The following is a 14,753-nucleotide window of genomic DNA, read 5'->3' as shown; positions in this document are numbered from 1 at the left end:
TTAATGACGTCTGAATGTTAAATAAATTGTATACTCACTTTAAAAAAATAAAACAATAAAGAGGATACTCCAAGTTGGCAATATGGCAATAACTTGTTTCTGAAGTGGGTACAGCTAGCTTTCTTGATATGGGCTGCAGAAAATAAAAATGTTCCTTTTGGGGGAAAAAAATCTAATCGAAGAAAAATATTATGAAAGATTCACAGCATTTGTCTTTTTCTATAAGTTTCCAAGCAAGTACCCACATGGGGAGCGATGCTTCCTCATTCTGTGCTTGGACTCATCAGTGACACAATAGCCAGCCAGAAACAGGAAGCTCAGGGTCACAAGGATTGGGCCAGAGTCCCAATCCTAGTATGAAGATCAAGACTCTCTTAAAATTTATTTTTGACAAACCAAGTAGTTGTTCACTGTGACCTTCCAAAACAAACCAAAAAAACCAAATAAAGAAACCCACAAACCCACATTCAGAGCTATTCTATCTCAGAGCATAAAAGATATCTCAATGGGAGGAAAGGTTAAAAATATTTCCTTTTTTAGTGAATGACACATAAAACTACCAGAACAGGAGGTTAGTACAAAAATGTGTCTACACACAGAAAACTTAAAATAACCTCCTTTCCTAAAATTAGATATTTATCCTGGAGACCTTAAAAATATCTTTAATGATTATGGTTTCAAATAAAAACCTTTTGAATTATCTTGGAGGTAATATAAGCTCATGGGCTTCCCTGGTGGCTCAGTGGTAAAGAATCCGCCTGCCAATGCAAGAGATATGAGTTCGATCCCTGAGTCGGGAGGATCCCCTGGAGGGGGAAATGGAAACCCACTCCAGTATTCTTGCTTGGAAAATTCCATGGACAGAGGAGCCTGGCGGGCTACAGTACACGGGGTTGCAAAGAGTCAGACATGACTTAGTGACTAGATAACTACAAGCTAAGAACTTGTACACATCTATACTAAAAGAATCTTGCTAATAAAAATCTTTTTGATTAAAGCCACTCAGGAAACATTTCTATGTGTATTTGGGGTAGAATGTACAGACTGAGCACATTAGCTCTTGTTATAGTGGTGACTGAAAATAATCTTGTAACAATTACAGATTTTTTAAAAATTATCAAGTCCTGCAGTCTCCTTGATATTTAAGCAACATATCTTCCCCCTGAGTAATTTGGTAAATTTTGTTAATTGATAAAGGACACCCCCTTCATTGGGGAAAATTAATAAAGACTTAGAATCATCAAGAACTGAACACAGCTGAGCAATTTATGCTGCATAGACAGGTAAACATATGAAACATTAATATATTTGTATGTTTGCTTGTTTAATAAACTGGACCTGGTCTCAAGAAAAATTGCCCTGTCTTAAAAATAACACCTTCTGGAAAGGAATTTTTCTAATTATTATGTATGCATGACTTGCTTGAGAATTCATTGTGAGCACAATATACTAAATATAACTATTTAGCAAAATACATAAACAAATATAAGCATACATATGATGTGTCTGTGTGTATTTAAAATCCAATTATGTGACTCTTTATTATTCTAAAATTACAGGTCATTGCTGTACATTTGAAAATAGTGATAAAGTATTTTTAAAGATTTAAGATGGGCATACTTATTTATTAGCACTAGTAAAAATGACTTCAGGAATATATTTAAGCATCTGAATTCTTGCTCATAATAAGTGTTAGTTTTAGCATGGTATTGACTGGGGGATTTTTGTAGAAACTAATGCCTGTGGCCTGTGATTTGTTATGTAAGTGAATACTGAAATGTCTCCAGTCAATAACACTTGAGCAACGAAAGACACTTTAATATGTTTCTAGTCAATAATGAGTTAAGCAATTGAGAAATTTTGGAATTAACAAATGGCATAGAGGCAGGATGAATACTATGCATTGAAAAGAGAGTTCTTTTCCACTCAAACTTCTCTTGCATACCACCCTTCATGGGAATCCTATGTGATGCAATATACATGGAGATTGCTACACAAACTCTGTACTTCTTAGTATCACTATAGGTTGCTCCTATAGTCAAAGATCCATCTAGTCAAAGCTATTGTTCTTCCAGTAGTCATGGACAGATGTGAGAGTTGAACCATAAAGAAGGCTGAGTGTCGAAGAATTGATGCTTTCAAACTGTGGTGCTGCAGAAGACTCTTGAGAGTCCCTGAGACAGCAAAGAGATCAACCCGGTCAGTCCTAAAGGAAATAAATTCTGAATATTCATCGGAAGGACTGATGCTGAAGCTGAAGCTCCAGTACTTTGACCACCTGATGCGAAGAGCCAACTCACTGGAAAAGACCCAGATGCTGGGAAAGATTAAAGGCAAAAAGAGAAGACGGCGACAGAGGATGAGATGGTTGGATGGAATCACCGACTCAATGACGTAAGTTTGAGCATACTCCAGGAGATAGTGAAAGACAGGCAAGCCTGGCTTTCATGGGTCAAAACTTCGTGACAGAACAACAATAACAACATAAGCTGTTCACCAATATCATGGCATTTCTAACAACACTGTCAATGTTGGTTATCCATATGAGCCAACTCTTTAAAGGAACAGTTGATACATTAATCAAATTTTGTGGAAATAATTTTTTTCTGATCATCTAAAATGAAACAGCTATTTTATTGCCAGGAGCCCCATGGCTCCTATGGGATCTTGAATCTCACTCAAATAATTTTTCTCCTGATTAAAAAAAGAAAACCTAGTAGAAAATATGATTGATTAGTTGTATAGTCTCCTGTATCAATCTTTGAAAAGACAGCAGTACTTAATTAATTTGAAAACTAGTTAGGTCTATTATTCTCTTCCCTAATCTGATGCCCAGGAGTTTTTAAGAGCTTCTTAGATACGAAGTCATGGCTAAATTAATGTTTCCTCTATAAAGACCAAGCCAAATAAAATACAACTGAAAATGAACATATAGCGTAGGGTCTATTTGAGCATGGTGTATGCGGCCTTTTAAACCACTGTATTTGAATTCATGAAAAGAATTCACCTATAATCTATCATGTAATGATGACCGCCTTTGAGATCCTTCTTTGTATGAAAACTCAAATGGACTGTTAGACTGACATAGTCTCAGAGGTCATCAGCAGACTGCACAGGTTTATATATGTTTCTGTATGACAGGTTCTTATTTCCAAATAAGGTAGGGGTTAAAAGGCACTGGAAAAGGCAGAAAACATATAAATTTCCAAAATACTTAAAAAAATGACTAGCCGAATCTACATTCTTTTCTAAATGCTTGAAAACATTGGAAATCGGATCATTGTATCACTCACGCATATAATGATTCAAGGGGAATTTCTCAGAGAATTTCTCAGTCTTTTTCTATTATTTCATTTATGTCTAGTTGTTAATCTAAGCAGATCTAAACAGTGAGTTTCATTTTAGGATGTTTATAACATTAGATGGAAGATCTTTACGATCGGTGCTCATTTCATTCTAATAGTTACAGAGCTGTCATAATGGGATTAAAAATAGTGTCCAACAGTAAGCTCAACTTGCTAAATTTTTCTTTTTCTCCTAAGGAGGAAAGAAAACACAGTCTCTCGTGTATTTCTCCCTCTAACTCCTGCCATTTCTCCTAGAATGTTGTCCTAAAATATATTCTAAACATCTTAATGCAAAGAAAGCACTGGTGTGAGAATTTAAGTAAATCAAAAGAAATCCTTTGCACAGAGCTAGGATAATTAGCTCAGGGCTGTATTCCAGGATCTTTCATCAAGCCAAGCTACATAGAAATTATCAAGCCATAGTTATATATTTATTGGAGAAATATGGGAGAGATGAGTGAGACCATGCAAAACAAACAAAATGACTAATATTCCACAGACAACATAAAATCTCAAGAGGAGTTCTACATCGTATAATATTTTGGCAACACGTTCTTATTTTTAAGACCTTTTTTCCCCCTAACACTCTCATTATGGTAGGGGGTGGGGGAGATTCTTGAGAATTCTACTCTCTCAGCCCAAGTCAACGGTAAATACATATCTAAGAAGAAATGGTTTGGCTGAGTGACAGCTTACAACCACAGTAGAGCGTTCTTTTTCTCTCTGAAAGAGTGTTTCTGTGCAACCTCTGCTCAGAATCTTGGAAGACAGGAACCTGACAACATGAAGGTAGTGAATTTGAGTCCCTGAGAGCTCAGGATCTGAGCTGAGATTTCTTGGATAACCAACCTTGAGCTGAATATAGCAAATTCATAGATCACGGTAGAAAAGGGTGAACATCAGAATGATTACATATTTTCCTTCTGGTGGTGCTACAACCAAGCTGCTGAGATGCAGGGAGAAAAGAGCATTTCCCAATGTGCAGGATGCTCTGGCCCTGTCTGTCCTGGTGCCTGAGAGTACAGGCCCTGATGAACTGCATGTCTGACCCACAGCCTCGGAAAAGAGGAGCATTTCTAGGCAGCCATGTTTCCGGCTTCACTCTCCTGGGTTGGGGCTGTGGTGGGGACCTGGGGAGAACACGCTGATGAGCTGTAAGCTCTATGGATCTTCGGACATGATCAGCTCTGCCAGTAAGATTCTTATGGGGAATCTGATTTGGCCCCTGAGGCAACAATCACATAGCCGGAGTCAAAACTGAAAGGATGCCTTCAAAAGAACCATGAAGAAGAATATGGCCAAATGGAGCCGTAATCAGGTCAAAGTTTGGAATTATAAAGGCGCATAAGTGAAAGCAGGAGAGGTTGGAAAATATAAGAAAGAGTCGGCGAGTCAAGAATGCATCTGGGCACCTGAAGGGCAGACTTGAGAGAAAAGCCAAAAATTCCTGATGTTTAAACTTGTAAACATCCCTAGGTACCACTTGCTAGGTACCACTTTCTCCTGGAGCCCCAGTTATAATGAAGCTCTAGTTCATCCCAGTGGAATCCTTCTCTCTTTCCGCCTCACACCATTTTTGTTTTTTCCAGTTGTTGTCCTTCACAAATCGAAGAATCAACCTTAAACATTCACAAACACACAGTCTGGTATTGAGCAAGCTGTACTGAACCAGGAAGTAAGGAATTTAAAACAAATCTTAGGTTTCTATTTCTTTTTAAATACAATGAGAAGGTTGGATATGGAAGAACTAGTCTTAACGTTTTAAGAAGAAAATAAAAACAACCACCATGCCCAGTAATTGAGATTCTTCATTCCTCCCTTCTAGTCCTTAAGGAATTTTAGTTGATTGTTTTAAGGATGATTTCCTGACAATATTTCATAAGCTTCTCTTTTTTCTTGTCAGGTAAAAAAGATTGATTACCCAAAACATCCCTATTTTCATTTCTCTACACTTTATAATTCAATACTACATTCAAATTTGAGATCAATTCTTAAATAAATTAACATGGAAAATAAGCTGAATATCTCTCCCATGAAAGGGATGTGAAAAACTGTTACCAAAACTTCAGCACCCCCAAATTAATAAAAAGAAATCCTATGAGTTTTTGCCAAGAATAAAATAGTGGTAAGTAATTCACTGCTTAATACTGCAATTCAGAAAATGTGGAATATTAAATATAATCCTACTGTATACACTCAGTGAAACTATGACACTTTAATTCTATTTTCCTGGGACTTTACAGTATACATAGCTACACAAATCTAATCTGAGTGTCCAAATCATAATTCAGGAGCCTTTACCAGGAGAAGATGCACTGAAGCAAGTCACTGACAAACTGAGAAAAAGCTATTAAACATGGTATTATAGAAAGAAAAGATAAGTCACTGAAATTTCAAATTTGCATTTCTAGTTGCATTGTATAAAATTCCAAGTGGAAAAAAATAACACAAGCAAAACCCTGTTGCTTTACCTATGCTGATTAAAAAGTAAAGTGACGTTATATTTACTCACATAAATTTTAAATGGCTTTTACACTTTATATACAGTAAACACGGCCCCTAAAAATAATCATGGAAACCAGTTTTCACTGTTGTCTTTTACTTTCTGTGGAGGGAGGTATTTAAAATGAAAGAAATGAATTTTGATTACACTGCAATATACAGCAATGCATTGGGAAGTCCACAGAAGACTAGGAATTAACCTGAATACTCCCAACCCTGGTTCCATATTTTTATCTCACTCCCTTCTCTCTATCCTGTTATCAACTGAATCAAACCACACCAGTCTCCTAAGGAGTTAACCCCTAAGAGTACTTTCGTTCTTCCCTTCTTGGCTCTGTAATTTTATCTTATCACTTTAAGAGATCAGGCCTTTGCAGTGGGCATTCTTTCTCATCACCTGCCTAGAAGTGGTGCAGTCATGCTTGGTTTTATAATAGATGACAAGGCTTGTGAAGACAGCAGTCCAGCGCCATCATCCAAAACAGCACCAAAGGTTTCAAAGCAGTATTTTATTGTTTCAAGAGATGCTCACTGCTAGCTCGTCATCAGCTTCTACAGATGAATGACTCCATCACTTTGTGGAGTACTAAGGGATCGTGAACAGAGAGCCACCAGCTATGCCCTTCCTTTACGCTTCCTCAGATAACTCAGAGAGGTTGTCAGAGGATAGGGGGCACCTTCTGTCTCCAAGGTATTCATTTGTTTAACAAATAGTCCCTGGCACTGCTCTTAGGAAAACAGAAGCTGAAACCTATATAATGCTTATTTATAAAGCCTATACAAGTGAGTAAAAAAATGCTTTGCCTCTAAGACTCTTGATTTCTGAATTAATGGGCTCAAAAAAGCCCTGATAACCTTAACTTTCTACTATCTAGAGCCAGACATATTGAAAACATATATAAGAACATAAAAATTGCCAGGACTAAGTCAGGATTGTATTCTGTTTACACATCCACAATGTACATATATTCATACATAATACACATTAGCATGAAATATATACAATATATATTCTGTATATAAATTATATATATATATATACACACACATACATACATACATATTCTGTTTCGACAGAGCAAAAAACTTACCTGCTGTCCCTGACTAACTTAGAGTGGATGTATAATCTCTTTCTTTTAGCAATCCATTCTCTCTCTGCTATTCATGATATTATTCCAATCCTTTTTAAATAATCTATATATATTTCAGGTCTATTTCACCTTATGGAGTGAAGAGCTTTACAGGAGGACCCATAAGATATTTCAAACATAGAGTTTTCCTTTCATGATTTTTATTTGTTCACAATGAGATTTCACACACCTGCGTGATTCAAGTGTGACCACATACCTTGATCACTCCTCTTAGAGACTGAGAAATAGCACGCAGTAGGCATCTCTTACCGTTTGACTCCACAATGGTGATGTTGGCAGAGGCACTGTCATTTCCTAGTTTGCTGATCACTTTGCACATATATTCTCCAGAATCAGCCAGTGACGCTTTGCTAATGCGAAGTTCTGACTTCCTACAAGATCAGGACCAAAGCGGTTTAAGTATATTTCACAGAACTATGATGATCATCAAAATACAGTCTCTGTAGTTTTAGAGTTTTCAAACTCCCCCCTTCTCACTCTACACTCACACAACTGACTGGACTTCCCTGGTGGTCCAGTGGTTAAGAATTTGCCTGCCAACGCAGGGGACATGGGTTTGATTCCTGGTCTGGGAAGATTCCACATGCCTTGGAGGTACTGAGGCAGTGCACCACAAGGAGCAGAAGCCCCTGCTCTCTGCAACGAGAAAAAGCCCTGGCGCAGCAACAAAGACCCAGCACAGTCCAAAATTAATGAATTAATTAAAAAATGGTGTCCATCCAAAAAATCTTTAAAAAAACCCCCCACAACTGACTAGTAGATATATATACATATATCTATATATACATTCATGATTTTACCAAAATCACACCAAAAGTGAGATACATCTCATTTAAATTACACCCTGGACATAGTCTTAATTTCATCACCCAGATCAGCAATTTGAAGGAATTCTTTTCTAAGTTTTCTTTTTATTCCTCTAACACTACCACTTATTCCTCTAACACTACCACTAACCACATTACATTTCAGAATATTTTTTTCATCCAAATGTTAAGTTTTCTTTCCTCTCTATATCTCAGTGTCAGTAGCCAATAGGGTTAATTAAGGAAGTTAAAAGTGTAAAGCTGTTTCTTATAAATCTGGTAAGGATAGATACTTCAGTGAAGGCTAGACTAGATTAAAATGCTCTACACTTCCTTTCTTAGTAGAATGACATCAAGAATTATGTTAATTTTGAATGAAGAGAATTTAATACTTTCAAAAGCAAAGGAATTTGTCATTCTTTGAAACGATTCTCATTGCTGGGAGCACCATACCACACAAATGGTTCTTAATATTGAAATAAATATTCGTGCAACAATAACACACACTTTCATAAAACTACATATTAAATCAATATTTGGCACTCTTTCTGAACATGGGCAACACTGTGATTTGCATCTGTCTATGCTTTACTATTGCACAAGCCTATAATTTAAGCAGTGCCTATGATTTAAAAACTTAAAACTACTGGGATTGGCTCAGGATTTATTAAAGCCTTTCTAAAGTGTCCTTATATACAGGAGCCTGATATTGACAGTCTGGATTCCTGAGAGGAAGACAACAGGGAGAAAACAGGGCAGGAAGCAAAGATAGCAACTCAGAATTACACGCAAACCTCCTGTAAATTTGTTGATGGTGTTATTGAGTCGCTAAGTCCTCTCTGACATTTTGCGATCCCCTGGACTATAACCTGCCAGGCTCCTCTGTCCATGGGAGAGAGGCAAGAATTTCCCAGGCAAGAATACTGGAGTGGGTTGCCATTCCTTCCCCAGGGGATCTTTCTGACCCAGGGATAAGAGCCACGTCTCCTGCATTGACAGGTGGATTGTTTACCGCTGAATCACGAGGGAAGTCCTCCTGTAAATTACACCTTCCTAATTTTAAGTGAATTTTCTGGTTCTTCTTGTCATATAATATTAACTAATCAGGTTGGATCAATTGTTTCAAATTTAATTTCAACTCTTCTCCTCCTCCAATCTACTGAATTAATCCACCCTCCACGACCTGCATGTGTAAGATTTATGCCCTGCCATCTTCGTGCTTTTTGGCTTGTGTATTTCTTCTTCCTAAGAATGCAGACCCTGTATTCTGACCCATCAAGATATTAGCTGATCTTAGTGAAAGTTGCTCAGTTGTGTCTGACTCTTTTTGACCTCATGGAATTCTCCAGACCAGAATACTGGAGTAGGTAGTTGTTCCCGTCTCCAGGGGCTCTTCCAAACCCAGGGATTGAACCCAGGTCTCCTGCATTGCAGACACATTGTTTACCGTCTGAGCTACTAGCGAAGCCCCAGCCAATCTTTAAGGACGACCTCAAGTGCCAATTCCTGCATCAAGCCTCTCACGATCATGTGGCTGGAGCTGCTCGCTCGCTCTCTCTCTTTGATCTAAATTCTGCCAGCCTTGAGTACCTCTCTCAGGAGAATCTTCTTAAAGAAATAAGGTAATGAAATTTACAGTTAACATTAACTTATAGTTAATCTGACAGGGATAGCTCTTAAACTCAAACTTCTCCTAAAGACCTGGGCAGTGTTTATTGGAATACTCTTCCAGGGAATGTAAATAAATGTTACACTTAAAAAGAGAAACAGAGACACAGATATAGAGAACGGACTTGTGGTCACAGGGAGAGAAGGGGAAGGTGGGATGAACTGGGGAATTAGAATTGACATACATACACTACCATGTTTAAAACAGAGAGCTAGTGGGAAGCTGCTGTCACACAAGGAGCACAGCTTGGTACTCTGTGATGACCTGGAGGGGTGGGAGGGAGCTGGAGGGAGGGAGGCTCAACAGGGAGGCTGGAAATATATATATATATATATGCATGTATATATTTGTATATATAGATACATGTATATATAGGTATGTATATGTAGATATATGTATAATAGATACATGTATAATAGATATATGTATATATGGATATATGTGTGTGTGTGTATATATATATAGCTGATTCACACTGTTGTACAGTGGAAACTAACACAACAATGTAAAACAATCATGCGTGCATGCTCAGTTGTGTCTGACTCTTTGCAACCCCCATGGACTGTAGCCCACCAAGCTCCTCTGTCCATGGGATTTTCCCAGGCAAGAATACTGGAGTGGTTTGCCATTCTAAGCAATTATACTCCAATAAAAAAATTAAAAAACAGAGAAATAGAAAGACAATAAGAAAAAAAAAAGAAATTTTCTGCGCTCAAATGTTTCGTTAAACAAACAGATTTCTTTACAACCTACCTCTTAGTCATTTTTATACAGTTACAGTGAATTTCTAAGGCAGGCATGAGAAGTGACTAAGAAATCTGTTCTGTAGAGACACCCTTGGGAATTCTAGGACTGTGCATCAATGGGCCAAGATCAAGAATCAGTGTAATCAAGATAAGCATAACAAATACATTCAGGTTCAAAAATCTGTAGAAGAAATACAGGTTGGGAAAGAAGAACCTTGACAACAATGTATACAGAAAAATATATTTCCATCAGCCACATGTTTAATATTACTCCATTTTAAACAACTGTTTAAAAAAGAAGAAAAAAGTACCACTGTATGGCCAAATTAATATTAAAAGAGCATAAATCAAATTGGATAAAAGTCTCAATACACTGCTCATAGGCTGGATCGTATCTGGAGTATTGAATTATGCTTCAAAGTGGCATTTGATTAAAAAATAATATCAACAGCTAGAGGACTTTAGAAGGTGATCAGAATTGAATAGGGCCTAGATATCTTAACACCAGAGAAGATGCTATTAAAGTAAGAGAGGTTCCACTGGCAGGGAGCTATGAACAAGATATATATAAATATATTCCATCTTTATTATCTGGAAAAGGAAATTATTTGGTGAAGCTCTTGAAGGTAGAATTATGTCTTACAGGAAAAAGAAGGCATATTTTGGATGATATATAAGGAAGGACCTTTACAGTGTTCAAAAAGGATAGGATATCATATGAAAGAGGTTTTCTCTTTAGACAGATTCAAGTCTGGACTGCCACCTGTCAAGCAGTTCCTAACAAGAATATCTCTATGCAGAAAAGATTTAATTAGATCAGTGGTTTCAATTAGTTTTGAAAAAATAAATCCTGTTTTTAAACGAAAGCTTAAATGAGAGCTGCATATTTAAAAACATTATGAAGAGAGAAAGCATTTATGTTAAAGAGGTTGGCAATCCTTTTTGCAGTTCAATGGAAACTCAAATTTCTCTAGGGACACAAAAAACTCCTTTGAACTATAATGATATATTTAACTGTGAGATTCTTCAATCCGTGGGTCTTAGAGCAGGAATGGGAAATACTGAGAGAGTAGAAACAGACAAACCTTTCTTGAAAATTACACATTGCAACCATTTGGGGCCTTAATAAATATGGCTATAGTTTTATTTTACTTTCTTCAATAGGCTACTATATCTTGTCTATAAGAATAAAGTTAACTTGGAAGAATGAATGAACTCCCAATCACAAAATTAACCTTTTGCTCTTTAATTGGTGAGTTATCTGGGGTTCTGGGAGGGGTGCATGTTTTGGTGGATTTTCATTTTCTAAAAGCTTTCAAAGAGTTAATTCATACACAGTGTTTAAAACAATGCTTGAAATAGAGTAGTCTCCCAGTAAGTGTCCGCTACTATTATAATGACATTCTAAATTCCTGCAATTTTTAGATTTTCCTAATAAGCATGCATTGTCTTGGAATAAGAAAAAATGATACAATGTAACAATAAAGCAATAAAACATTTATACATGGAAGTTATAAAGATTAACTTCATTTTTTATATCAAAATGCAATCTGTGTTCTTTTAATTAGTTCTCACTCACAAGATAGATTCAAGGTTTCCATAGCTGCTTATCTCATTTTTCATACTTAATTCTTCCACCATATTTTACAGGTAAAGGCAACTTAAATGCATATAGAAAGGATCAACTCAGTTTATATAATCCCATTCTTCTGATCCCTAAGGAATCATATATGAATTCTCGTGTGTATGTTAACACAGCTCAGATACTGTTGAACTGCTGATAGTGAGAAGGGTAAAGAAAAGAGAGAGCGATTTCATGGTGCAAACTACAGAATGTCCGTCATCATCTGGTTCTACCAGAATGAAGTCACTTGCCACTGCAGCGCCTATGAAACTCTACAGATCAGACACTGCATAAAATGCTTCACATAAATGCTATGAAACAGACACTGGTTATTCCCATTTTATACCTAAGGAATCTAAGGTCTTCTTACATATAAAGTTAAAATGACCTGTTGGAGTAGCTCAACTAATAAAAGAAAGAGATGTGTATAAACCTCTTCTATTAAGAGTCAAAAACCCTGAAACAATTGCTAACAAGAGAAATCATTCCTTAATTTTTTTTAACTTGACCAAACCAATTAGAATCAATTTTAAACAAAATTACAATATGTAAGAACAGGGTATTCCCTGGCGGTCCAGTGGTTAGGGCTTTCACTGCCGAGGGCCTGGGTTCAACAGGGAACTAAGATCACACAAGCCACAAGCTGAGTCCAAAAAAAAAAAAAGCAAGAACAGGAATGAAGAGCTGATACAAAATTGTTGTTGTTTAGTCAGTTTTAACTTTGATGCATTGAAGAAGGAAATGGCAACCCACTCCAGTGTTCTTGCCTGGAGAATCCCAGGGATGGGGGAGCCTGGTGGGCTGCTGTCTATGGGGTCGCACAGAGTCGGACACGACTGAAGCGACTTAGCAGCAGCAGCAGCAGTCACTGAGTTGTGTCGACTCTTTTGCAACCCCAGTGACTGTAGCCCACCAGGCTCCCCCATCCATGGGATTTTCCAGGCAAGCATACAGGAGTGGGTTGCCATTTCCTTTTCCAGGGGATCGTTCTGACTCAGGGATGGCACCCACATTGGCAGGTGGATTCTTTACCACTGAGCCACCAGGGAAGCCCCTGATACAAAATTAAGAGCATCCAAAAATGTATACCATACACAAACAACAGGAAGTCAGCCTTTAATAAGACTGCTGATTCATGTCAATGTATGGCAAAAACCACTACAATATTGTAATTAGCCTCCGATTAAAATAAATAAATAAAATTTAAAAAAAGACTGATACAAGACAGATATGCAAGTGAAGCCAACAGGTTGACCTGAAATATAACCTGTCACACAACCAAACTCTTTAACCAGTTTTCTAAATCAAATCGTCCACCAGGCAAAGGAAACAAAAACAAAGGGATAAGTAGACACTTAAGACCAGGGCAGTTTCTATTTCTTTTAATTGGTCCCACATCTTGCTCAGCCAAATAAAACAAACAAAAAGGCTCACACATGAATGCAGAATCACAGGAAGAACATGTAGGAATGTCATTTATTAGTAGGAGCAGGGCCTGAAGAGGGGATAAGACTTAACAAAATGATAGCAAGTCCCTATTGGTGTAAAATCTTTTCATAACACTAAGGGATTAAAAGGAAATTCTGACTGTTACAAACAATCTAGATTATAAAATGTGAAAAAGAAATCTAGGCGAAGGATTGGAAGAGAGTCAACATTTTACTTTAAATAAAGAGGGTCCCAGGGTAATCCTAAACCTTACACTAAAATTCACCTCTGCTTGTGATCATAGCCTAAGAGACAGTTTATCCCTTCTTGGCCTGTGGGCTAAGAGCAAATGTAGTAAGATAAAGTTAAGTAAGCAAGTAACCACTACAAATTGTTAACATTTTGAAATGTCTTCATAATGAAAAATTATGAGCATGTAGAGGAAGCTGACAAATAAGAATGCTTTTTATTAAGCAGTTTAAGCCCAAACAGGTCCCTTGCCTTAAACATGTTATGACTTCACTGGATACTAAGGCAAAATCACAAGTAGTTGTGAAAAGACATGAGACGTGGAGTGAAAAAGACAAAAGACATAGATACAGATCAATTTCAAGTCCAAGAGTAACCATTTATTAATATTAGATCTACAGGAAGAAACCGAATTTCCTTCATTCTCAGGATATTAATTTTTTAATGAGTATAATAACAATAGTATCCATTCTCTTATAAGTTGAAAGCTGAAATAATAGAGCATCTTGCAAATGTTAATTAAATTTAGATTCAGTTTGATCCCTTAAAAAAAGACAGCACTAATTTTTTTTTTTTAAAGATACAACCTCAGAAATGATCAAATACCCAATTTTGAAACACAATTACCTGATCACTTATCAGTGGCTGCCCACTTTACATAAAGTGTCTTATTATTGGAAGCTCAAAAATGTTCAATGCTTTGCCAAGACTCATCATTTGCAGTCACATTACCTGAATAAAAGTCTTTTTTTGTTCCTACTTAATTCTTTCCAGCAAGGCTATTGTTTAAAAGAAGTAATTTCTGAACATTGGCCTTTCCGGGATAATGGGATTTTATTAATATGTAGACAGTGCTCTTAGCTGTCTGAGCCTATGAAGCCAACATGAAAATGCCTTTCTGAATACTAATGACACTTTTATATGTCATCCAAGCCATGTAAAAAATTAGTTCTTTACCTATACATGTGCCTTTTAGAACCATACTCATTCCGGGGGGTCTCTCTTTTTTTCCTGTTGTTCCTTTTTGTCATCTTATTTACTCAACCTATTCAGCTTCTTCTCTTCAGGTATCCTCACCTTAAATACCTGCAATCCGCAGCTGCTTCGTTCTGTTCCTTCAGCCTGGATAATCCTCTCCTCCTTCTCTCCTTCCCCCCCTTCTTTCTAGGAAGCCTCCACAGTCCAGGACTGGGTCCCCTCCACCGTCCTTGTGAGTACCTTTCTAAAGCAT

At 37.1% G+C, this 14,753-nt stretch overlaps 1 protein-coding gene across 10 annotated transcripts in view; it reads right to left on the bottom strand.

Annotated features, from left to right (window-relative positions):
- The window catches only part of NRG1 (neuregulin 1), a 233,943-nt gene that overhangs the window by 161,023 nt on the left and 58,167 nt on the right, over window positions 1-14,753 (bottom strand). For all 10 annotated transcript variants that reach the window (XM_005226079.5, NM_174128.3, XM_005226080.5 and 7 more), the window contains exon 3: window positions 7,250-7,371. In XM_005226079.5, the coding sequence (XP_005226136.1) occupies window positions 7,250-7,371 (122 nt within the window). The remainder of the gene's footprint in view (window positions 1-7,249; window positions 7,372-14,753) is intronic.

The sequence above is a fragment of the Bos taurus genome, chromosome 27, assembly GCF_002263795.3.
Source record: "Bos taurus isolate L1 Dominette 01449 registration number 42190680 breed Hereford chromosome 27, ARS-UCD2.0, whole genome shotgun sequence".
NCBI lineage: Eukaryota > Metazoa > Chordata > Mammalia > Artiodactyla > Bovidae > Bos > Bos taurus.
The sequence above is the reverse complement of the archived record's forward strand: the minus strand, read 5'-3'. Positions and strand labels throughout refer to the sequence as shown.